This window comes from Canis lupus, chromosome 19, assembly GCF_048164855.1.
Source record: "Canis lupus baileyi chromosome 19, mCanLup2.hap1, whole genome shotgun sequence".
Lineage (NCBI taxonomy): Eukaryota > Metazoa > Chordata > Mammalia > Carnivora > Canidae > Canis > Canis lupus.
Window position 1 is genome coordinate 42,088,954 of NC_132856.1, and position 24,797 is coordinate 42,113,750.

The following is a 24,797-nucleotide window of genomic DNA, read 5'->3' on the forward strand; positions in this document are numbered from 1 at the left end:
AATGAAATCTTTAAAGAAAAAAATAACTTCTTCTATATGGGTATCCAACTGAGCCCTCACCGTTTTTTGAAAAGCCCATCTTTTCCTGATGTTGACTCTTAAGAGCCACCCTCATCAAAATTCAAGTCTCCACACATCTTGAGGCCCATCTCTGGATTATGTTTTTCAGCAGTCTATTCCTGCTCTGGCACCATAGCCTTGGTTTCTATAGCTTGGTTATACCCAGTATAGAAAGTTGTCCTCCTACTTTGGTTTTCAAGACTATCTTGGGTATAACCTGGCCCTCATTTTAGAACCTAGCTTATCAGTTTACACACACACACACACACACACACACACACACACACAACTTACTGGGATATTATTGGAGTGACATTAACTCCATATGTCAATGTCAATTTTAGAAGAAATGGCATCTTTACAATATTAAATCTTCCAATCTTTGAATATAGCTTTTCACTCCATTTCTGTCTTTATTGCTTTCAATAATGTTTGTGTGTCTCTGTGTGTAAGAGTTATTGCATATCTTTCACTAGCTTTATTTCTGGCATTTTGTTACTTGACATTCTTGTAGGTGGCATATTTTTAGAATGTTTATTTTCTGTTGCCGATATATAGAAATTACAACTGATTTTTATTTTTATTTATTTTAAAGATTTTATTTTTAAGTAATCTCTACATCCAACATGGGACTCAAACTTACAACCCCAAGGCCAAGAGTTGCACACTCCACCAACTGAGCCATCTAGGCACCCCACAACTGATTTTTATTTATTTTTTATTTTTTTAAATTATTTATTTATGATAGTCACAGAGAGAGAGAGAGAGAGAGAGAGAGGCAGAGACATAGGCAGAGGGAGAAGCAGGCTCCATGCACCGGGAGCCCGATGTGGGATTCAATCCCAGGTCTCCAGGATCGCGCCCTGGGCCAAAGGCAGGCGCCAAAGGCAGACGCCAAAGGCAGGCACCAAAGGCAGACCCAGGGATCCCCCACAACTGATTTTTACATATTGACCTTATGTTCAAGGAGTTTGCTAAACTTACTCTAATATCTAGAGTTTCTTTTAAATTTTTTACATACACAAAATCCTATTGCCTGTGCATAAATTTTATTTTTCCCTTTCCAATCCTCATACTTTTTCATTATTTTTCCTGCCTTAATGGTACTGGCTATGCCCTCTGATAGAATATTGAGACTTGTGGTTATGAATGTAAAATGTTTTTCTCTAGTAATGTTCTGCTGCTCCAAGAGGTGAGGAACACACAAATAATCTATTTTAAGTGGGGTTAGGTTTTAGCCCATGTTTGTCTAAGAAAAGCAGGGCAGATGAGTTGTTATAACACTGGATTCTATAAGGCTAATGGTAAACAAGGAATGAAGAGGTGAGGAATGATGGATTGGAAATCTCAATGAGATCGAAGAACTGTTGGATAATCAGCTGGATGGGATGGCCAGGTCTTCTGGCTTGCTCTTCCAGCAAAGTACCTGACAAGCAGGAAGAAGGAGCAAAACACAGTATAGACAGAATAGGTAGGAAGTGAGAGACCAAGATGTCCTAGAGAGCAGTTTCTTTTTTTCTTTCTTTCTTTCTTTTTAATTTTATTTATTCATGAAAAACACAAAGAGGCAGAGACATAGGCAGAGGGAGAAGCAGGCTCCCTGTAGGAAGCCTGATGCATGACTCCATCCCAAGACCCCAGCATCACAACTTGAGCCAAAGGCATACCCTCAACAACTGAGCCACCCAGGTCAGGTGCCCCTAGAGAGCAGTTTCTGCCAAGCCTTTGCCCTCTGGTCTCCTGGACTGCTCTCCATTTACCCCACAGAAGCCTCAAACCCAGGTTTCTTTCTTTCTTTCTTTCTTTCTTTCTTTCTTTCTTTCTTTCTTTCTTTCTTTCTTTCTCTTTCTTTTTTTTTAAGATTTATTTTTATTTTATGATAGACAGAGAGAGAGAGAGAGAGAGAGACAGGCAGAGGGAGAAGCAGGCTCCATGCCAGGAGCCCGACGCGGGACTCGATCCCGGGACTCCAGGACTGCACCCTGGGCCAAAGGCAGGCGCGAAACCGCTGAGACACCCAGGGATCCCAAACCCAGGTTTCTGAGCCCTGGGTAGAACCTAGCTTAGAATTGAAAAGAAAAGACAAAGGATGAACCGTAGGGATCTTGCTTATGTTCCTAGAAGGTAGCGGCCAGCCTGGAGTTGAAGAGAGAAACCATCACCAGTACCTGGTTTCTGTCTTTCCAGGGCTTATTAGAAGCTGCCACTGGGGGTGGGGCAGAGAGGCGGGGAGCCGGCGGCCTCCACTGCACAGCAGCCAAGGACAGCAGTGAGGCAGGAACAGCAGGGAGCGACACGTACGGGCGCCGCAGTCACACGGCGAGTCAGGGGTGTTAAGAAGCCTAGGTCTTGCTCTCCACCGGAGCATCCGCTGAAGCCACTGCTAGCCCTAGTGAAGACAGCAGAGGTTGACTCCCCTCGGCCATGGTTCCTTTATGCCTCTGCATATTTGCTCACTTAGCCTCCAAGACTTAGGATGGCTCCTCCTTCCCTCGCAGCTGCAGACTTCCTCTCGGTTCTGCCCAGGCATTTTCTCAAGCGGGAAGCTGTCCCAGATCGCTAAGTTGGCTGAATCACCTCCTCCAGGACCCTAGCACTCTTCCCGCTAGCGTTCCGCCTGTCGGCCTCCCTCCTTTGTTGGTGTAGAGTTTTGTGCCCTGCACTCGCTAGATTGTGGATCCAGAGGGCGAACGAGCAGCCAAAATCTCGTCCCCGGCCTCGCTCCTCAATCGCCTACAACGACTGGGCCCCCATCCAACCGAGCTCCGCCTTCAGCGGCGCAGCAGATGCTCCCCCCTCAACGCCCAGTGGAACCCAGGCTACACACCCGGCGCGAAGCTCCAGCCTTACGGGGTCCTCAGATTCTGGAGCCCACCAGCCAGTTCTCTGTAGGTAGGTAGGGCGTTCGGGAGGTGGAGCCCACGGGAATCCCACCTCCCGGAAGCAAAGAAGTCAAGGGGGCCAAAGACTGTGCCTTCTGATTGGTTGATGATGATGTCATAGGTACTGTCGGCGTGGACCGGAGGCCTTAGCCGGGAGTTTTCCGTTAGTTCCTAGCAGGAGCCGCGCCCCTTGCAGAGTTCTGGGATCCAACCCTCAACCCCTCCTCGGTCCTGAGACGCCCGCGCCCTTTACACATGACGCTGCTGGTCATTGCCGCTGCTGCCTTTACAGGCGGGACCACAGAGCCTGGGAGTCTCTCTCCCGGCCATCCTGGAAGCCACATAACCCTCCCCTCAGACAATGAGTCCGCCGTCGGGGGCGGAGCCTCCTATTGTGCCAATAGTTCTCCCCCAACCCTGTGTCGTCTTCTGTGACGTTCGTTCCGCCGGGACTGTTCATTGGTCAGCTGGGACCAATTTACGCCCAGAATTGCTCAGCGCTGGGAGAACTGTATTGAATCGTGGGAGAAGGGTTGAGCTTCCGTTAGTCCCTTCAAGGGGTTAAGGGACGCGGTAGTGGCGGGCGAGGGGCGGGGATCCGAGGAGGCGGTAGCTGCACCCCTGTGGCAACGTCGGGGTCACGTGGTATCCCAGAGCGCTAGAGGCCCCGCGGCCTGGAGGAAGGTGTAGCGTCCAGTGAAGGGGTCTCCAGGGCGGGAGCCTGCTGGGATCCAGCAAGGCAGGGAAGAGTTTGGTCTTTACTCACGCCTTGGGTGGGTCACCTCCAGTCCCTGCACTGCAGAGACGCAGCAAACTCATGTTTCATGAGTTAAAACTCACGGATTGAACAGTTCAAGCTATTAACTTTGAGTCCGGCGTCCCAGGTCCGCATCCAGTCAACGTCCCTTCCACCCCCAGGATTCCACATGGTCAGGAGAACGCTCTCTGCACATCATGGACACCAAATTTTCAGATCAAAATCCGGGATAGGGTTCAGAAATGGGGACAAGAGACCTACTAGCGGAAGAAAGGATGGGAGATGCAGCTGGGACCGCGCCTAGAAGGAGGAAGGCGGATGAGGGCGGTGGCTCAAAGCAAGGAGGGTGGATCCAGGGGCGGCGAACCTCCTAGCCCTGTTCAGCACCGTGGGCAGCAGTTATGCTTTGCCCTGAACAAAGATGGCGACAACAGCCTCATTAGTCGGAGTTAGCATGCGCGACGGGCTGTACCACCGGATTTGGGGCTTCGGGGCGGAGGTGGAACGAACCATCACTGAGTCCGGGAGCCATGTTGGAGCGACGGGAGGCGGCAGCAGCGTCGGGGATGCTGTGGTGGGGGCGGCAAAAGCCGGGGCTGCACGCCAAAGGGGTTCTGGCCGCGGAGTAGATGGTGCCCAGAGGGCGGAGGCGGCGCGGAGCGACAGGCCGAGAGGCGGGGGGCCGGGGCGGCGGCAGGGGCCCGGGAGGGGGCCCGAGTGGCGGGGCGGGCCCAAGGCCCGGACCGGGGCGAGGGGTGGTGGAGGCCGTATGGGGAGGCGGGGGGTGATGGCGAGGCGGCCGCTGTGGTGGAGTCTCAGGGGGCCGACGACCCCACTACTCCTGCTCCTTCTCCTCGTCTCTTTGTTCCCTCTCAGCCGGGAGGAGCTGGGGGTCGACGGGGGCCAAGGCTGGGACCCAGGGGTAGCTGCCGCTACGGGGCCAGGGGCGCGGATCGGTGGTGGAACCTTAGCTCTTTGTCCCGAGACGCCCGGGGTCCAGGAGGATGGAGAGCCTGGTCTGGGAATGAGGGAGCCTGTCTTCGTGGGGCTCCGAGGGGGAAGGAAAAGCGCCCAGAGTGGTCGAGGGCCCCCTAAGCAGCCGGATGCGGGGCTGGGGGCGAAATATGGGGTCCAGGCATTAGACAGCCGCGGGCGAGAAACAGGACAGGGCACAGGGTCTCTGTTATGCTGGCGCACAGAGGTCTCCTCTTGCGAGCAGGCAGGACCCTTGCGAAGAGACAGTCTGTCTCCAGAGGCTCTGTCCCCAGAGGTCCCGAGCCTGGAGAACAGCCCGCCCTTCCCTTCGGACCTTCTGGTTTGGCCTCGTGGTTACAAGCCGGTGTCCTCCCAGAGGAATGCTGGGAGAGGCACCCCCAAAAAAGTGGGAACCATGCGCTGCTGCGGGGAATTGTGGGCTCCAAGGCGCAGGGGTCAGGGTGAGAGAACTGCGACACCTAGAGCAGAGAGGACAGCCCCCCAGCCGGAGTGTTCCCCCAGGGCTGCGGGATCTGGCCCTGGGCTGGATTCAGCACCGCTCACAGAGAGGACAGCTCCCGCGCCTGGTTCAGCACCTCGCGAGTCTCGGACAGCTCCCGAGCCGACGCCCGAGCGCATGCGCTCGCGTGCTCTCTTCCGCCGCCGCTTCCTCCCGCAGAGCCCTGGGCCGCGCCCCCCGGGGGTCCTGGCTCATCCAAGAGTCTGGAGAATACCCACAGCCAACAGAGTCCGCCCCCGTCGCGCCGCGAATCGCCACCCGCAGTTTCCGCAGTACAACTATCAGGCGCTAGTGCCTGAGAACGAGGCAGCGGGCACCACGGTACTCCGCGTAGTGGCGCAGGACCCGGACGCAGGAGAGGCCGGGCGCCTAGTTTACTCGCTGGCTGCTCTCATGAACAGCCGTTCGCTGGAACTGTTCAGCATTGACCCACTGAGCGGCCTCATCCGCACAGAGGCTGCTCTGGACCGCGAGAGCATGGAGCGGCACTACCTGCGCGTGACCGCGCAGGACCACGGCTCGCCGCGCCTCTCGGCCACCACCATGGTGGCCGTTACAGTGACTGACCGCAACGACCACGCGCCGGTGTTTGAGCAGGCGCAATACCGGGAGACGCTTCGCGAGAACGTGGAGGAGGGCTACCCCATTCTTCAATTGCGTGCCACAGACGGCGACGCGCCCCCCAATGCCAATCTGCGTTACCGCTTCGTGGGGCCGCCAGCTGCGCGCGCCGCTGCCTCTGCCGCCTTCGAGATTGATCCGCGGTCTGGCCTCATAAGCACCAGCGGTCGTGTGGACCGCGAACACATGGAAAGCTACGAGCTGGTGGTGGAGGCCAGCGACCAGGGCCAAGAGCCCGGGCCGCGCTCTGCAACAGTGCGTGTGCACATAACCGTGCTGGATGAGAACGACAACGCGCCCCAATTCAGCGAGAAGCGCTATGTGGCGCAGGTGCGCGAGGATGTGCGCCCCCATACGGTGGTACTACGCGTCACAGCCACAGACCGGGACAAGGATGCCAACGGACTGGTGCACTACAACATAATCAGCGGTAACAGTCGTGGCCATTTTGCAATTGACAGCCTCACGGGCGAGATTCAGGTGGTGGCACCTCTGGACTTTGAGGCAGAGCGAGAGTATGCCTTGCGCATCCGGGCACAGGATGCAGGCCGGCCACCACTGTCCAACAACACAGGCCTAGCCAGCATCCAGGTGGTGGACATCAATGACCATACTCCTATCTTTGTCAGCACACCCTTCCAAGTCTCTGTACTGGAAAACGCACCCCTGGGCCATTCAGTCATCCACATTCAGGCAGTGGATGCAGACCATGGGGAGAATGCCAGATTGGAGTACTCCCTAACTGGCATGGCACCTGATATGCCCTTCGTGATAAACAGTGCCACTGGCTGGGTCTCTGTGAGTGGCCCCCTGGACCGTGAGTCTGTGGAGCATTATTTCTTTGGCGTGGAGGCCCGAGACCACGGCACACCCCCACTTTCAGCCTCAGCCAGTGTCACAGTGACTGTGCTAGATGTTAATGACAATCGGCCTGAGTTTACGATGAAGGAGTACCACCTGCGGCTGAATGAGGATGCCGCTGTGGGCACCACTGTGGTCAGTGTGACCGCTGTAGATCGTGATGCCAACAGTGCCATCAGCTACCAGATCACAGGTGGCAACACCAGGAATCGCTTTGCTATCAGCACCCAGGGAGGCGTAGGTCTGGTGACATTGGCTCTGCCACTGGACTACAAGCAGGAACGCTACTTCAAGCTGGTGCTAACTGCTTCTGACCGTGCCCTTCATGATCATTGCTATGTGCACATCAACATCACAGATGCCAACACTCACCGGCCTGTCTTTCAAAGTGCCCACTACTCGGTGAGTGTGAATGAAGATCGACCGGTGGGTAGCACTGTGGTGGTCATCAGTGCCTCTGATGATGATGTGGGTGAGAACGCTCGTATCACCTATCTCCTAGAGGACAACCTGCCCCAGTTCCGAATTGATGCAGACTCAGGGGCCATTACACTACAGGCTCCACTGGACTATGAGGACCAAGTGACCTACACACTGGCTATTACTGCTCGGGACAATGGCATCCCACAGAAGGCAGACACTACTTATGTGGAGGTGATGGTCAATGATGTGAACGATAATGCTCCACAGTTTGTGGCTTCCCACTACACGGGATTGGTATCTGAGGATGCCCCACCTTTCACCAGTGTTCTACAGATCTCAGCCACTGACCGGGATGCTCATGCCAATGGCCGGGTCCAGTACACTTTCCAGAATGGGGAAGATGGCGATGGAGATTTTACCATTGAGCCCACCTCTGGTATTGTTCGCACAGTGAGGCGGCTGGATCGGGAGGCAGTGCCAGTATATGAACTTACTGCCTATGCAGTGGACCGAGGTGTGCCCCCACTGCGGACTCCAGTCAGCATCCAGGTGACGGTGCAGGATGTAAATGACAATGCACCTGTCTTCCCAGCTGAGGAGTTTGAGGTGCGAGTGAAGGAGAACAGCATTGTGGGCTCAGTGGTGGCTCAGATTACTGCAGTAGACCCTGATGAAGGCCCCAATGCCCATATAATGTACCAGATTGTGGAGGGAAACATCCCTGAGCTGTTCCAAATGGACATCTTCTCTGGAGAGTTGACTGCACTCATTGACCTGGACTATGAGGCTCGTCAGGAATATGTGATTGTAGTGCAGGCCACGTCGGCGCCTCTGGTCAGTCGGGCCACTGTGCATGTCCGCCTGGTTGACCAGAATGACAACAGCCCTGTGCTCAACAACTTCCAGATCCTCTTCAACAACTATGTATCCAACCGCTCAGACACCTTTCCCTCAGGCGTTATTGGACGCATCCCAGCTTACGACCCTGATGTCTCCGACCACCTTTTCTACTCTTTTGAACGGGGAAATGAACTGCAGCTGCTGGTGGTCAACCAGACCAGTGGGGAGCTTCGACTGAGCCGCAAGCTAGATAACAACCGTCCACTGGTGGCTTCCATGTTGGTGACTGTCACAGGTAAGGGCAGTGGAGGGGGGGCAGGCAAGTGACCCAGTAACCTCAACCTGTCAGGGCCTCAGGGGCTCCACAGGGTACCTCAAACCAAAGAAGGATTTCCAAGCCTTCCCAAGAATCCTTTAAGTGCTGGGTTCCTGCACCCCACAGGATCCACCGAAGACTTCACAGGTTAGTAGGTTTACATAGTCTCTGCTTAGGGTCTTGGGTAGACTCCACAGAACCCCAAAGATTCTAGGATATCTATCAGACCCCATAAAGATGGTATGAACTGTCTATTACACTAGAGATAGTGCCCCTACCCACAAAAGGCTGCAGGTCCTGGGTTAATGCTCTGGAGGTTACAGGAAAAGCCAGCATGGACCATTCAGTCCACACCACACCCCTGTTCAGATGAAGCGTTACTTTGGTTCCAGTCTGACCTTCACTCTGTACAGGGGAGGTTGGTCAATGGTTTAGCGGTTAAGAACAGCAGCTTACTCTGGCAGCTTCAGACAAAGAGTGGGCTCACATTTGCCTGGCTACTATCTAAGGGGCTGATTGAGGCCCTGCCCTTCCAAGAAATGTCCAGAGGCCTACCTGCCTCTTTCCTGCCTCTACAGCCCCAGACTTTCACAAACATTCCCTCATAGGAGGGTGCAGGTGGGAGAGGCTCTTGCAATCCTGCCTACTTCTCCAGAGGTTGGGAGATAGGCTTCATCTGGTTTTCATTCCAGAGTTCTGGAGCATGGACTCCTGGCACTGCCAAAGAAGGCACAACCTTCATTTATTCCTCAGTTCACTCAACAACCAATCCTTATTGACATTCAATGTGTACTAGGGTCTGGGGACAAGGTATATAAACATTTCATCCTCATTTTGAGATGTGGCCACTGAGATCATGGACACAGGTCTGGGGTGATGGGCTGCTTTCTGACCCAAGAATGCTGAGGAGGGGGTGGGTGGCCAGGGTCCAAGACCTTTCTGGAGAGAGGGAGCACGCTGAGCCAGGGTTCTGTGGGATGAGGTTGAGTGGTCACAGGGCCAGCCCTTTTAGTGCCATGGGAAAGCAGTTTGCTGACCAGAGATAGGGGATGGGTGATCCTTGATCTAGAACGTTATTTGTTTCTTTGAGGGGATGTTTTGCTGGTTATGCAATGCTGGGGGGAAGGGTGGGTGGTCAGTGACCCTGGCTCCTTCCTAAGTTGTGAGGGTGTCCTGCTGACCACGATAATCTGGGGGGAGGTGGGTTGCTGCCCACTTAGGGACCATCTTGTGTGCTGGATAAATGACTGACTGACCCATGAGCTGGCTCAGATCTCTGCTGGTGTTGGAGGGAGGGGAGAGGAAGCAGCAACTTTTTACTTTGATGCTGGGGGAGCTGGTGGTCACAAGCCCCAGACCTCCTATGTCCTGGCAGCCTGTTGACTCAGAGGTACTGGGAGGTACAGGGAGTCTGAGCATTCATTGAACCCCAGCCCTCTGAGTCCTGGGACGGGCAGCCTCTGACCCCAGACTGACCTCTGCCCCTACCCTCACCCACAGATGGGCTGCACAGCGTGACTGCGCAGTGTGTGCTGCGTGTGGTCATCATCACGGAGGAGCTGCTGGCCAACAGCCTGACGGTGCGCCTCGAAAACATGTGGCAGGAGCGCTTCCTGTCACCGCTGCTGGGCCACTTTCTGGAAGGCGTGGCGGCGGTGCTGGCCACACCCGCCGAGGACGTCTTCATCTTCAATATCCAGAACGACACGGACGTGGGGGGCACCGTGCTCAATGTGAGCTTCTCGGCGCTGGCGCCGCGTGGGGCGGGGGCGGGCGCTGCGGGTCCCTGGTTCAGCTCCGAGGAGCTGCAAGAGCAATTATACGTGCGCCGCGCGGCCCTTGCCGCCCGCTCGCTCCTGGACGTGCTGCCCTTCGACGACAACGTGTGCCTGCGCGAGCCCTGTGAGAACTACATGAAGTGCGTGTCCGTGCTGCGCTTCGACTCGTCCGCGCCCTTCCTGGCCTCGGCCTCCACACTCTTCCGACCCATCCAGCCCATCGCAGGCCTGCGCTGCCGCTGCCCTCCTGGCTTCACCGGAGACTTCTGCGAGACCGAGCTGGACCTCTGCTACTCCAACCCCTGCCGGAATGGCGGCGCCTGCGCGCGGCGCGAGGGTGGCTACACCTGCGTGTGCCGCCCACGCTTCACAGGTGGGCAGAGCGTGGGGGCGGGAGCGAGGGGGCGGCGTCAGCCTGGAGCCCACCGGGTCGAGCCCACCCGCGGCGAGGCGGGAGGCCCTGGGGAAAGGCGAGGTCTGGGCGGGACTGAGGCGGCTAAGGGGGCGTGGCCGCGGAGGGGGCGGGCCCGGGGCGCGGTCGGAGCTGCTGGGAGCGCGCGGGGGCCAGGCTGACGCGAGGGGTGCCCTCGGGGAGCTCGCCCTTTCAGAGCGCTGGGAGCCCTCGGAGGCGCGGGGCCCCCTGGAGACCCGGCGGGCGGGGCGGTGACCGCGGACCCGGGTTTGGCCCGCAGGAGAAGACTGCGAGCTGGACACGGAAGCCGGACGCTGCGTCCCGGGCATCTGCCGCAACGGGGGCACCTGTGCCGACGGGCCTGACGGCGGCTTCCGCTGCCAGTGCCCGGCGGGTGGCGCCTTCGAGGGCCCGCGCTGCGAGGTGGCGGCGCGCTCCTTCCCTCCCAGTTCGTTCGTCATGTTCCGTGGCCTGCGGCAGCGCTTCCACCTCACGCTGTCCCTCTCGTAGGTGCCCGCCCCGTATCCCTGCGCGCCTCCACGCCGTCCCTACTCCCTGCAGACCCTGACTCAGATTCCCAGCTGCCCCACCCTGAGGTCCCATAGGACACCGCCGCTCCCTGGATGCCCCGCCCCTGACGTCACTGCGCTGTCCCTGACGTCACCGCACCCTTTCTCGTCACTGCTTGCCCCATCCTAGCCTGGGCGGGCTCCCCGCGCAACTCTTTGTCTCCGGGATGGTGAATGTGCGGTGTCCGGCTCAAGACACTCCCTGTCCATCCCACTCAGGTTCGCAACAGTGCAGCCAAGTGGGCTACTCTTTTACAACGGGCGGCTGAACGAGAAGCACGACTTCCTGGCCCTGGAGCTCGTGGCCGGGCAAGTGCGGCTTACATATTCCACGGGTGGGTGCTCCTGTGGATGTGCGTGGGGGCCGATGTACGTGTGTGGGTGAGATGGCTGGGGGGTATAAGCCTCAAGTCCCCTCAGGTTTGCCTCACTGCACCCCCTAAACACTTACCTCCATGCCAAACAGACATCAGTGAGGGTCTGACCCTCCTAGCCGTTCCCTGGGTCAGAATGGCTCTCCAAGAAGTGTGTGCTTCTCCTATCTGTCCAAAGGCACTGTGGTCCAGCCAGTGTGGTAACCAGTAGATGGGACCGATCTGATCTACATCTTGGGAATAGCTGTATTTATATGACTGGGGGTGGGGAGGGAGAGGCAAGTAGGCAGCTCCAGACAACCTTCCACATGTGTCCTCCCCACAGGTGAGTCCAACACAGTGGTCAGCCCTACAGTTCCAGGGGGCCTGAGTGACGGACAGTGGCATACAGTGCATCTGAGATACTACAACAAGGTGGGCACCACTCTTGGCATGGGAGTTTGAGGGGAGCTGGGCTGCCAGGTTCTGCCCTTCAGGGGTCACCCTGGGGGTCCTGTTGAGTGGTGTGCCTGGGTCTCTAGCCCCGGACAGATGCCCTGGGGGGTGCTCAGGGCCCCTCCAAGGACAAAGTGGCTGTGCTGAGCGTGGATGACTGCGATGTGGCTGTGGCTCTGCAGTTTGGTGCTGAGATCGGCAACTACTCATGTGCAGCTGCTGGCATGCAAACAAGCTCCAAGAAGTGAGACCCCAGCCCCTGATCCCCATGGCCTCTGCTTGCCAAAGCCCACCCTAACCCTTCACATATCCCACTTCCCACTCCAGCCTGCCAAACTCCCCATCCTTCCCCAGATCACAATTTCCCTCTCCCCATTAGGATGCTGAAAACTCACCTCACTCTAACTTCATCCCTGTATTCTACTCCAGACTCCCTACTCCCACACATGATCCTCAGGCACCCAGTCCCCAGTCTCCACTCTCCCTGCTTCTTCTTAATGCCCCACATCCCCACGTGGTCCCCAAGACTCTTCACCGACCACCCAAGTGCCTCACTCTTTCATCCTAGTCCTCAACCTCTCCATCTTTCCCCAGACCATCTGTCCATCATGAGCCCTGCTTTGCACCCTACAACTGAAGTTAGGCCCCGGCTTCTTCCCTAGCCTGGCCTTACCCTCCCCACTAAATCACCTTTACACTCTAAGTCCTACCCTTGCACACACATACTTCCTGTGACTCTCAGGAGCAACCCTACCCTGGCCCCCGTCCCAACAATGATGTGGACCCCTGATCCCCAGGTCCCTGGACCTGACGGGCCCTCTGCTCCTGGGGGGTGTCCCCAATCTCCCCGAGAACTTCCCCGTGTCACACAAGGAGTTCATTGGCTGCATGCGGGACCTGTACATTGATGGCCGCCGAGTGGACATGGCAGCCTTTGTCGCAAACAACGGCACCATGGCAGGTAGGCTACATCCTCGTATTAGAGAGGGGGGTGGAGGGCTACATGGAGCGATTGCACATCTGACCTCATCCTCATTTCCTTTGTGGGCAAGCATTTGTGCCATAGCCTAGCCTTTAGGGCCTGCCTCCTTCCAGCTCCACCCTGAGAGAACAGGGGGCCAAAATTGTGGCCACTTGTGGCCCCCTTGGGCCCGTGTCCTGTCTAGCCCTCATGCCCCCTGCCCCTCATGTTCTCATATCCTCCGTGTGCCTTCCTCTCCCAGGCTGCCAGGCCAAGCTGCACTTTTGTGACTCGGGCCCCTGTAAGAACAGCGGCTTCTGCTCAGAACGCTGGGGCGGCTTCAGCTGCGACTGCCCTGTGGGCTTCGGTGGCAAAGACTGTAGGCTCAGTGAGTGGGCAGCACGGGGCAAGAGGGGCCTGCAGGGTAAGGTCTGTTGCTGAGGTGGGGCCTGTGATCCTGCTCCTTTTGTCCCCTCAGCCATGGCCCATCCCCATCATTTCCGTGGCAATGGCACACTGACCTGGGACTTTGGAAATGACATGGCTGTGTCTGTGCCGTGGTACCTGGGGCTGGCATTTCGGACACGGGCGACGCAGGGGGTCCTGATGCAAGTGCAGGCTGGGCCACACAGCACGCTCCTCTGTCAGGTGTGTCTGTCCTCCTGGCCCCTCCCTCAACCCTCAACTCTCAACTTAAGATGCCACCAGCAACACTCCTTTGGGTTTGAGCCTGTCATGCAGCGTACTCCTACCAGGTGTCCTGACCATATTTGACCCTGCTTTGGATCCTGTCCCTTCGCCTTCTTTCCTACCATCATATCCTCTGCAAGTGCAGAGCCCCAGCATATCTGTTTTGTGCTAGCTGCACCGATCCACAGTCCCTGATCCTGACCTCTGCCCCCTAACTTCACTCTCAGCAACATGACATCCCAGGGCACAAGCCCCTGTGTGCCCAATATACCTTGGCCCTGTAATTCTGATGTCTGAACCCCCTGACCTCCCCTCTTAACACTCCCAGCCCCAGTCCAACTTGAGGCCCTGACTCCAGGGCTATTCTTCTCTGTCTGCAGCTGGATCGGGGGTTGCTGTCCGTGATGGTGACCAGGGGCTCGGGCCGTGCTGCCCACCTCCTCCTGGACCAGGTGACTGTCAGCGATGGCCGGTGGCACGATCTGCGGCTGGAATTGCAGGAGGAGCCAGGTGGCCGGCGGGGCCACCATGTCCTCATGGTCTCGTTGGACTTTAGCCTCTTCCAGGTCTGATCTCTGACTCTGTGGTAGTCCATTCTTAGTCTTCCAACCAGACCCACCTCACTTGACCCCCCCCCCACCAGTCCACTTCCTCTCAATTCCCTCCAATGCACACCACTCTCCTTGCAGTCCCCTCCTCGTACCCTTGCTCTGAGCCCACCATGCCAGCCAGGCTGCTCTGTTGCCAGGCCTGCTCATGTCAGAGAGGTTATCCAGATTCCTGGCCTGGTCTTGGGGTACCTCTGCAGCCAGTATATTCCCTAACTCTTGGAAATCCCTTCTGAAAAAAAAAAAAAAAAAAAAAGGAAATCCCTTCTGATCCCTGCCCTGACTTCCCTAGCTCAAAGCCATGAAATCTCAGGATCTCTTCTGGGTCCAGGAGAGAGAGGCCTGTCTGGACCCAGTTCTTGGCCGAAATCTTGCTATTACCCACCCGCCATGCTCTAGCAGGTCCTCCATACTTGGGGGTAGCTCATTCCCAGACTGTTCTCCTGATCCAGAGGGCTAGAGGATTGTCGGGCAGGGCTAGGACAAGGTCAAGACTGACTCTGGGGTAGGACAAGGGTCCATCAGGCACCCCCACACCCCCAGTTCTGACTGTCCCCCTCCCCCAGGACACCATGGCAGTGGGGAGTGAACTGCAGGGCCTGAAGGTAAAGCGACTCCATGTGGGAGGCCTGCCCCCCAGCAGTGAAGAGGAGGTTCCTCAGGGTCTGGTTGGCTGTATCCAGGTGGGGGTCAGCATGGGAACGTGATATGGGCTATTAGGGTGAGTGGTCAGAGGTTAGGAGCGCCTTGGGACCTGAATGCTGCATTCACGTAGGGGTTGGCATGGGGAGGGGATGTGACCCAGAACCATCAGAGACAGGTCAAGCCTTTCCATGCCCTTGGAGCTGAGGGTCTAGCTTAGATTATCAAGGAGCACTAGAGATCTGTGTCAGGGACAGCATGATTAGGGGTTCCATGGGGTGCTGAATTGGGGATATTGGGGTCAGTCTGGGTTTTTAGGGGGTCTGAGGGAGCTTGCATGTGAGGGATCATCAGATCAGGTGCCTGGCTCTGTAGGGTCCGAGGTGCTTTGACATGGGTCTTACACCTTGCTGGCTGTGTCCACAGGGGGTATGGCTCGGCTCCACACCTTCGGGATCTCCAACCCTGCTTCCACCTAGCCACCGAGTGAACGTGGAACCTGGCTGTGTTGTGCCCAATGCCTGTGCATCTGGACCCTGTCCACCCCACGCTGACTGCCGAGACCTCTGGCAGACCTTTTCTTGCACCTGCTGGCCAGGTGTGACTTGGGGATAGGGCAGAGTGATCTGGATAGGAACCAGGGGCTCATGGTGAAGACTAGGGGATCTGGAGAGCCTGGAGGAGACAGGCACTGGAAGAGTGGGGTGCCTGCTTCCTCCCGTGCTCCGTGGCTGGTGTCCTGAGCTTGCCGACCCAACCTGCAGGTTACTATGGCCCAGGGTGTGTGGACGCCTGCCTCTTGAATCCCTGTCAGAACCAGGGGTCATGCCGCCACCTTCCAGGAGCCCCCCATGGCTATACCTGCGATTGTGTGGGTGGCTATTTTGGGCACCACTGTGAGCACAGGTGAGGGGCTGGAGACTGAGATGATGGAAAGACCTGGTGGGGGCGGGGAGGGTCACTGGGACATGGAGGCATCTCACCTGGCTGTCTCCCTCCAGGATGGACCAGCAGTGTCCACGGGGCTGGTGGGGAAGCCCGACCTGTGGCCCCTGCAACTGTGATGTTCACAAGGGCTTTGACCCCAACTGTAATAAGACAAACGGGCAGTGTCACTGCAAGGTATGCCTGGCCCCTGACCCCTGACCTTTTAACTTTTCTCTAGCCATGATTTGTGATTCTTATCCAGCTTGCTGATCTCTGCCACCTGACTCAGGCCCTAACCTCTTACCCTGTCCTGTCACCTAACTGCCACCTCTTGTTCTTGACATCTGATCCCTCCCTTACGTTTCATTTGAAGTCCAGCCTTCCTTCTGGCCTGTGAGTACTGCTTTCTTGACCCTTTGCCCTTGATTCCACTCATTCCCCAAGCCCTGACTTGAGACCCCTACCTTAAGCCCTAGTCTCTGACCTCAGGTCCCTGATCCATTCTCAAATAGGAGTTCCACTACCGACCACAGGGCAGCGACTCATGCCTCCCGTGTGACTGCTACCCTGTGGGCTCTACCTCGCGTTCATGTGCACCCCACAGTGGGCAGTGCCCCTGTCGCCCAGGAGCCCTTGGCCGCCAGTGCAATAGCTGTGACAGTCCTTTTGCAGAGGTGACAGCCAGTGGTTGCAGAGGTGAGCAGGCTCCTTGCATTTCCACATATAAAGGGCTGGCTCTGGCACACTGCTGCCGAGTCTCCTGGTGGGCTTGGCTCCTTAGATAGGGGCTCTGGGAGGTTTTTCCTGAAGGAGACCACTGACCCCCTAGGGCTCCCACATTTGCCCCACGTACTTTGATGACTTGTCACAGAATCTGATAAGCCAGCTCCTATAAGGTCAGCAGGGGAGTGGTGGGTGGTGGGTCTGATGTGGGTGGCAGAGGGGCAGTGGGTGTGGCTGTCATTTCCCCCTGGCCCCTGGCCATCTGTTCAGTGCCTCCTCTCTCTCCAGTGCTCTATGATGCGTGTCCCAAGTCCCTGAGATCTGGTGTGTGGTGGCCCCAGACCAAGTTTGGCATGTTGGCCTCAGTGCCCTGTCCTCGGGGGGCTCTGGGTGAGTACCTGGGTGGGGGGCAGGAGCAACACTGAGGAGGGGAGGAGGCCTGTCATCTGACTGGAGATACTTCTTTTCCTGAGTTGGGCGGCTCTACTCCTGCAAAGAAGTGGGAGTGGGGTAGGGGGTCCATGTGTACCTCCTAGGGACTCTGGGTCCTTCCTCACCCCCTCATTGAGCCTCCATCTGTTTCTCTTGGCTTCTGGGCAGGATTGCGGGGTGCAGGTAAGGGGTACGTGTTTGCTCAGGTGTGCTGCCCCCCCCCCCCCACTGCCAGAGCTTTCGCAGACCCCTCTTGCTGCCTGAAATCCCTGCAGACCCATCCCTGCTACCTGAGGTCTCTAAAAGCTACTCTCAGCTGCTTGAAGTCCCTGGAGGCCCCTTCCCTTTCTCTGAGGATGCTGGGGGCCCTTTTCTGATGCCTGAGGACCCTGCAGACCCCTCCCACTTCCTGAGATCCTTGCAGGCTGCTCCTCAGTTCTCAAGGTCTTCAGGCCTTTTCCTACTGTCTAAGGTCATGAAAGATCCCTCCCCTCTGATTGAGGACCCTATAGACTCCTCCCCGCTGCCTGAGGGCCCCTCCTTGCTGCCTGAGGTCCCCGCGGTGGCTGGACAGAGATCATCTGTGTATGCATGCTCATGTGTGTGTCTTTCTGTGCCTGCGCACGTGTCTGTGAGTTTGTTTTTCAGGGGTGGGGGCTCTGTGTTCAAGTGAGGGTCCCCTCTTGCTGGTGGCTATAAACTGTCTTAAGGCCCAGGTCAATTCTGATGCAACCCCCCATCCCAGTCCCACAGACAAGGGAGAGATCGCAGCAGAGTCCACCACTGGGGCAGTTAAAAGTCGTGTGAGAACTTTGACCCCCACCCTCACTTTAGTCACACAATGACTGAAAAACCTGTTCTGTGTCAGCATGTCTGTGTGTGTGTCCACGAAAGAGTGTGTGTGTCTATCCTGATCACATGTCTATGTATGTGCCAATGTGAGTGCTGGTGTGTGTGTGCTTGCCCTGGGTCACATGTCTGTAAACCTGTGCTGGCCTGTGTGTGTGTGTGTGTGTGTGTGTGTGTGTGCAAGAGAGAATGGGAGAGGGAGAGGGAGAGAGGGAGAGAGGGAGGGAGGGAGGGAGAGAGAGAGAGAGAGAGGGCGCCCTTGTGCTCTGCTTTATTTAATCAGTGGTTCAGGGCCCACATCTTCAAGTATTAACTGATAGGCAGCTGGGACCTGCCTGGGCTGGGCTTAGGGCTGGGGGCTGGGGCTGCTCTGTGCCTAGGTCCAGCCACAGATGCCTACTACTCTGACCTCTGTCTTAGAGCTCCCCCAGGGTGGGAGAGGGTGCTGTGTTCACCTCCTCAGTGAAGGTGGCCAGGCCCCAGGCCTGACCCTGAGGGTCATCTGCCCTCAGGTGCTGCTGTGCGGCTGTGTGATGAGGACCGGGGTTGGCTAGAGCCTGACCTCTTCAACTGTACCTCCCCTGCCTTTCGAGAACTCAACCTGCTGGTGAGACTGCCCAGACCTGGCCCTGCACTCAAGACCTTGGCCTCCCCAGGCCTGTGCTGGGCTCTAGACATCCTGCCCCAGCCTTTGACCTCCTGGGCTTCTCCTGGATGCCCTTTAATCTGGCCAAACCCTTCTTCCTGTGAAGCTTTTGAGAAAGGCCTAAGGGACCAGAGAGCAACATCCCCATCTTTATCCTGGCAGCTGGATGGCCTGGAGCTCAATAAGACAGCACTGGATACTGTGGAGGCCAAGAAGCTGGCTCAGAGGCTGCGGGAGGTGACTGGCCACACTGAGCACTACTTTAGCCAAGATGTCCGAGTCACTGCCCGACTGCTGGCCCACCTGCTGGCCTTTGAGAGCCACCAGCAGGGCTTTGGGCTGACAGCCACACAGGACGCCCACTTTAATGAGGTGAGGCTGCACCCTGTGCCCACATCCCTGGGACCCCTGCTCAGGCCCCTCCTGACCCTGGGGAATTGAAGGTCCTGGGCTCTCCCTCTTCCCTTGTCCTCTCCAAACCCACCCCGTTGTCTGCTGGGGCCAGTCTGAGTGCTCAGCCAGATCCCTTGGACCTGCCCTGTCCCCCACATGTCCTCACCTGGCTGAGCCCACTTTCATCTCCCTCCTTCCAGAACCTGCTGTGGGCTGGTTCTGCACTGCTTGCTCCGGAGACCGGAGACCTTTGGGCAGCACTGGGGCAGCGGGCCCCTGGGGGCTCCCCAGGTAGCGCAGGGCTGGTGCAGCATCTGGAGGAGTATGCCGCCACACTTGCGAGGAATATGGAGCTCACATACCTGAATCCCGTGGGGCTGGTGACGCCTAACATCAGTATGTAGCGGGTGGCCTGTGGGGGGTGGGGTGGGCAGGGGGCTGTGAAGGGGCAAGGACCTGGGGGTCTGAGGGGCTGGGGATATTGGTGTCAGCATTAGTGGCAGGAGGCTGTGCCACCTCCCTCAGAGCTTTGAAGGGACAGGCTCTGTGCTGGCAGCAATGAACTGATGGGTTGTGGGACGTGGGGACAGGACGTGGGGACAGGATAAGGCTAGGAGGGTATGGGGCCTTCAGCATGGGGAGGAGATCCTTGTTGGGTCTCACCCGCCTTCCTCCTGGGCAGTGCTCAGCATTGACCGCATGGAGCACCCCAGTCCCACCCGGGGGACCCGTCGCTACCCTCGTTACCATAGCAACCTTTTCCGGGGCCAGGACGCCTGGGACCCTCACACACATGTGCTGCTGCCTTCCCAGTCCCCGCGGCCGTCTCCACCTGCAGGTGAAAGCCCTTGGCTAACCCCCGACCCAGGTCCTATTTCCTCCCCTGCCTATTTTGCTACATAGTATGTTGCCCTCCTGCCAGTTCTCCCCTTGCCAGACCTGCTCCATGTCAGACCCCTGTGTGAGACCCTGCCGTGCCAGCCCTCCGCACTGCTCTCACCTCACCACATTCTCTCCCTCTCCCGAGATGATCTCTCCTGGGCTTTGATGTTGAGGATCCAGCCCTGGGGACGAAGGGGACATGGGCTTCTGCTCCCCTGTCTCCCAGTTCTGGATCTTCAGGGAAGAGATTCCCATGCTTGATGCGGCATTGGGTTGGTTCAGAGCTGGGTTTGTGGGAGCTTGGGGGTCGCTGATGGTGGTTCCTCTCCCTCTCCTGGCAGTTCTGCCCACAGGCAGCGGCAAAGTGGAAAACATCACCACCTCAAGTGTGGCCCCTCCTCCAGCACCCCTGGAGCCCGAGCCTGAGCCTGGGATCTCCATTGTCATCCTCCTTGTTTACCGCACCTTGGGGGGGCTGCTTCCTGCCCAGTTCCAGGCTGAGCGCAGAGGTGCCAGGTACCTCGGTGGGGGAGGGAGGAGTTACTTCCAGGCCCCTCCCCTGAGCTTCCTGCAAGCTTCTACCCAGCCAAGCACCCCTTTTTTGGTGGGCAAATGAACAGGTTCCCCGTCATCCTGAGATACCTCCTGTACACAGTTCCAGGGAGCCTTGTCCACGCTGGCTTTCATGTGAATCACATTCTGTGGGGTTGTGCAGGGTTGCAGACAGACACAGAGCCACAGACAGACACAGAGCCACCTGGGTTGCAGCCACAGGTGGGGGCTGGCGCATAAAGGAGAGGCACAGGAGCCAGGTACAGACAGGCAAACTGGCTAACAGGCAAAGACGGACTGACCGATGGAGGTCAGATGGGGGTGGCAGGGAAGACAGTTTGAGGCAGTCTGCGGCTGCTCGGGCCACACACCCCGGTGTGGGCAGTGGGTCTGCAATCTCTCGGCTGCAGAGAATCTGCTTTTCCTGCAGAACTGTGACAGCCCAGCTAGGCCATTGAACTCAGGGTCTTGAAGCAGCCCAGAAATTGTTTCCACTCTGGGCATCCCGGACTCTCGGTCATCCATGCCAATGGCATGAAGACCGTGAGGTAGGTAGTCAGAGCTTGGGGAGGTCAGCGGTGTCTGAGCCCAGGTTGGGTGTCTCCTCAGGCTCCCTCAGAACCCTGTAATGAACTCCCCGGTGGTCAGTGTGGCTGTGTTCCACCGACGCAACTTCCTAAGCGGTGTTCTGGAGTCCCCCATCAGCCTGGAGTTCCGCCTGCTGCAGACAGCGAATCGGAGCAAGGCGATCTGCGTGCAGTGGGACCCACCTGGCCCGTGAGGACCTCTACTCCGGAAACCCTTGGTCCCCTGTTGGCCCCTGGAGTGCCCAGCCTGTCCTTGGGGCCCTCACCAATGTCCCTGTGCACCCAGGCCCATTAGGACTGCTGCTCCCCACCTTCACACACCCCCAACACCCTCCCCCCACACTATGTGTCACAAACCTCCCACCTGTCTGCGGGGTACTGCCCTGAGGGGATGGTAGATCTAACCCGCCTCTGGCTGCAGGGCAGACCAGCACGGCATGTGGACGGCACGGGACTGTGAGCTGGTGCACAGGAATGGGTCTCATGCTCGGTGTCGCTGCAGCCGGACAGGCACCTTTGGGGTCCTTATGGATGCATCCCCCCGTGAGGTGAGACTATGTTCAGAGTCCTGAGGATGGAGGCAGGCCAAAGGGCAGGGGTGGGATGTTATCCACCAACCCTATCCCCACAGCGGCTGGAAGGTGACCTGGAGCTGCTGGCTGTGTTCACACATGTGGTCATGGCTGTGTCTGTGGCTGCACTGCTTCTGACCGCAGCTGTCCTACTGAGCCTGCGCAGCCTCAAGTCCAACATGCGTGGAATCCATGCCAATGTGGCGGCTGCCCTGGGCGTGGCAGAGCTTCTCTTCCTGCTGGGAATCCACAGGACCCACAACCAGGTGCAGGGTCAGGGCCAGGGGACCTGTGTCTTGATGACCTCAACCTGGCCCAGGAAGTCCTGGAGCCAAAGTTCAGGGTTAAGGGCCAGGGATGCTCAGGTTGGGGCCTGGGTTTGGGGCAGGATCCTGGGATAAGGTGCTGTGGTTTAGGGGTCAGAGGTGGGGGGAGGCGGGAGCAGTGCTGACACCCCCCAACCCTGCCTTCAGCTGGTGTGCACCGCGGTCGCCATCCTCCTGCACTACTTCTTCCTCAGCACCTTCGCGTGGCTCCTCGTGCAGGGGCTCCACCTCTACCGCATGCAGGTTGAACCACGCAATGTGGACCGTGGCGCCATGCGCTTCTACCACGCCCTGGGTTGGGGTGTCCCTGCCGTGCTGCTGGGTAAGGGCTCTGCTTCCTAACCTATCTAGGCCTGTGATCCCCAACTTCTGTCACATGGCCTGACCCTTGCCTCTGCCCCTAATCATAATCATTACTTTGATCTTAATCCTCACCTGCTGCATGCACGGAGGAGCTTGCTCGCCTGTGCCCCACACCAGCTTCTCCCCATGTATGAGAGGGTCAGCTGCTCTAGAACATACCCCTTTGATCATTCCTCTCCTCCCCTACAGGCCTTGCTGTTGGCCTGGATCCCGAGGGCTATGGGAACCCTGACTTCTGCTGGATCTCCATCCATGAACCCCTTATCTGGAGCTTCGCAGGTCCTGTCATCCTTGTCATTGTGGTGAGTGTGTTCACACAGGGCACCTGTGTGCTCCACAGCAGGTGTTGGGGAGTGGCCCTGCAGCAGGTGCGGTGGTGTCAGTGCCAGGGTACCAGGCGGAGGCGGTCCACGGCTTTCCGGGGCGTGACCTCAATTCCTGTTCTCTACTCCACTGGCACAGAGATGGGAGGTGTCGGGTCAGAAAGATGGCTGCCTCTCTCTGTCTGTGAATCCCTGTCTCCGTTGTTCAGTCCCACTCTGGTTCCCTCTCTCGGACTTCCTCTAAGGTCCTCTCTGTTTCTGTTCTCCCTGTTGTGTGCGTGTGCACCCATGCACTTGCGTGTCTCTCCCTGGTTCGGCCTCTCTCTGTGCAGCCTGGTCTCTCTCTGTCCCTGTCTCTCTCTCACTGTCTCTGTCTCTCTCTGCCCCACCCCTGCTCCACATGTCTGGCCGCGGGTCCAGATGAATGGGACCATGCTTCTCCTCGCTGCCCGCACATCCTGCGCCACTGGGCAGAGGGAGGCCAAGAAGACCTCCGTGCTGTGAGTTGGCTGGCTGGGGAAAGCGGGGAGGTTCTTAGAACGGCAGTCCTCTCCCGGGCAGGCTGGGCTCCAGATGCTGGGTATGGGGATCGAGTCCTACCTGCCCTGGCCAGTGGTCCCTCTCTGGCGCCCCCGCATGTGCTGCTGCCCTGCTGTCCCCAAAGTCTCCTGTGGCCTGGGTGGTTCACTTTGCCCCCTACTCCCTGTGTCCCTGCTGTCTCCCACATTCCTCTCACAGCGCCCCCACCTCCCACATGTTTTCCCCATGTTCCCTCGTGGCTCCCTGAGTATCCTCCTGATTCTTTCAGTGACCTCCCGTAGTCTCCCATAGTGTCTTCCTGAGACTGCTGTGTTCCTGTGTGATTTCCTGTCCTTCCATGTCCCCTGTGTGCTCCGCACACGAGCCCTGCTTGACGCTTGCGTGTCCCCTGTGTCCTCCCATATCCCGCAGCAGGAGCCTTCGTAGCTGCTTTCTGCTGCTTCTCCTTGTCAGTGCCTCCTGGCTCTTCGGCCTCCTGGCAGTCAACCACAGCGTCTTGGCCTTCCACTACCTCCACGCTGCGCTCTCTGGCCTCCAGGTACCCGGCACCCCTTCCCACCCTGGGCCAGGGGGGGCTTCAGCGGGGTGGCTCCAACCCTGGTGGGCCCTTGACACCTGATCTAGGGCTCACTCCTCCCGGTAGACTGCTGATGGGCAGGCTGCTCGTCCCAGGTTGACCTCCTCCAGCACTGACCTCCACAGCTTAGTCACTTGTGCCCCTCTGACCCGTCACTGCCTGACTCCTTTACTGGGTCGCCCCTGGCTCCTCACTCCCTCACACTAACTTGTGATGACTAATCCCCCTTGCTGAGCCACAGTGACTTCTCCCAGCCCTGACGGACCCCCTGGTACTCCTCCTCTGACCTGCGACTCAGTTCTAAGCTCTCACTGATTTTCACTAACCTTCTTTGACTCCATACTGACCCTTGCTACCACAGGGCCTGGCAGTGCTGCTGCTCTTCTGTATCCTGAATGCAGATGCTCGTGCTGCCTGGACACCAGCCTGTCTGGGCAGAAAGGCAGCACCTGAGGAAGCAAGGCCGGCCCCGGGCACGGTAAGGGGCTCTCAGGTCTGGGGAACCTGGGCAGGGGCCCTGGGAGGCCAGGGTTGGGAGCCTCTCCAGAGCTGGCTCACACTCCTGTCTGTACCCACCTCCTGCAGGGGCACGGGGCTTACAACAACACAGCCCTCTTTGAAGAGAGTGGCCTCATCCGCATCACTCTGGGAGCTTCCACTGTCTCCTCAGTGAGCAGTGCCCGCTCCGGCCGGACCCAGGACCAAGACAGCCAGCGGGGCCGTGGCTACCTCAGGTGAGCAGAGAGGTCTTCATGGGAGGGGGCTGTACTGCTCAGACCTGTCCCCCTTGACCAGAGGTTGGCATTACCGGTCCCAGAACGGTGGCTTCACCTGTCTTGGCACTTGGGACTCTGCTACTATTTCTCCTCCAGATGCTTCTTGCTGCACACCCAGGGGTGCCTTCAGAGCCATCCCACAGCAGTTGGCCTTATGTGCTCACAGACACCCCAGTCCCCAGAGTACCCTATCACATCCCTCTTTGATGGGTGGCTGGGGCACTCCTGCATTTCCAGGGACAATGTCCTGGTTCGACATGGCTCCGCTGCTGACCACACTGACCACAGCCTCCAGGCCCATGCTGGCCCCACTGACCTGGATGTGGCCATGTTCCATCGAGATGCTGGTGGAGGTAGGGGCCTAGGCTGGGGGTGGGCCTGGGCTTTCTTGAGAGCAGCGGCTGACTGTGGTGGGCAAGTTCCCCCCAGGTCACTGCCCCAGGAGACACCTGGTTCTCCTGCCAAGTCCCAGCCATTCTGCACCAATACCTGCTCCAGACTCTGCCTAGGTCTCCAGCCCCAGTTTCCCATTGTAGCTACCCTAAGACACAGCTCCACACTCTTTTCCTTGTCCCTTGGAGCCACTGACATGCCTTCCCTCTTCT

General features: G+C 57.9%; 1 protein-coding gene across 5 annotated transcripts in view; it reads left to right on the forward strand.

Annotated features, from left to right (window-relative positions):
- The first annotated feature begins 4,465 nt into the window (after nucleotides 1-4,465).
- The window catches only part of LOC140610353 (cadherin EGF LAG seven-pass G-type receptor 3), a 36,759-nt gene continuing 16,427 nt past the window's right edge, over nucleotides 4,466-24,797 (forward strand). Inside the window, exons 1-32 of one of the 5 annotated variants that reach the window (XM_072786315.1) lie at nucleotides 4,466-8,234; nucleotides 9,756-10,406; nucleotides 10,726-10,951; nucleotides 11,234-11,349; nucleotides 11,714-11,802; nucleotides 11,910-12,067; nucleotides 12,621-12,784; nucleotides 13,047-13,172; nucleotides 13,263-13,432; nucleotides 13,855-14,040; nucleotides 14,649-14,765; nucleotides 15,151-15,322; nucleotides 15,489-15,630; nucleotides 15,726-15,846; nucleotides 16,164-16,347; nucleotides 16,663-16,764; nucleotides 16,975-16,989; nucleotides 18,168-18,262; nucleotides 18,464-18,673; nucleotides 18,895-19,090; nucleotides 19,377-19,532; nucleotides 19,918-20,092; nucleotides 20,738-20,905; nucleotides 21,137-21,263; nucleotides 21,347-21,553; nucleotides 21,761-21,935; nucleotides 22,166-22,278; nucleotides 22,720-22,799; nucleotides 23,251-23,377; nucleotides 23,778-23,894; nucleotides 24,002-24,150; nucleotides 24,430-24,545. In XM_072786315.1, the coding sequence (XP_072642416.1) occupies nucleotides 4,469-8,234; nucleotides 9,756-10,406; nucleotides 10,726-10,951; nucleotides 11,234-11,349; nucleotides 11,714-11,802; nucleotides 11,910-12,067; nucleotides 12,621-12,784; nucleotides 13,047-13,172; nucleotides 13,263-13,432; nucleotides 13,855-14,040; nucleotides 14,649-14,765; nucleotides 15,151-15,322; nucleotides 15,489-15,630; nucleotides 15,726-15,846; nucleotides 16,164-16,347; nucleotides 16,663-16,764; nucleotides 16,975-16,989; nucleotides 18,168-18,262; nucleotides 18,464-18,673; nucleotides 18,895-19,090; nucleotides 19,377-19,532; nucleotides 19,918-20,092; nucleotides 20,738-20,905; nucleotides 21,137-21,263; nucleotides 21,347-21,553; nucleotides 21,761-21,935; nucleotides 22,166-22,278; nucleotides 22,720-22,799; nucleotides 23,251-23,377; nucleotides 23,778-23,894; nucleotides 24,002-24,150; nucleotides 24,430-24,545 (8,716 nt within the window). In that variant the 5' untranslated portion in view covers nucleotides 4,466-4,468. The remainder of the gene's footprint in view (nucleotides 8,235-9,755; nucleotides 10,407-10,725; nucleotides 10,952-11,233; nucleotides 11,350-11,713; nucleotides 11,803-11,909; nucleotides 12,068-12,620; nucleotides 12,785-13,046; nucleotides 13,173-13,262; nucleotides 13,433-13,854; nucleotides 14,041-14,648; nucleotides 14,766-15,150; nucleotides 15,323-15,488; nucleotides 15,631-15,725; nucleotides 15,847-16,163; nucleotides 16,348-16,662; nucleotides 16,765-16,974; nucleotides 16,990-18,167; nucleotides 18,263-18,463; nucleotides 18,674-18,894; nucleotides 19,091-19,376; nucleotides 19,533-19,917; nucleotides 20,093-20,737; nucleotides 20,906-21,136; nucleotides 21,264-21,346; nucleotides 21,554-21,760; nucleotides 21,936-22,165; nucleotides 22,279-22,719; nucleotides 22,800-23,250; nucleotides 23,378-23,777; nucleotides 23,895-24,001; nucleotides 24,151-24,429; nucleotides 24,546-24,797) is intronic. The other 4 variants (XM_072786316.1, XM_072786317.1, XM_072786318.1 and 1 more) reach the window with 4 other exon arrangements.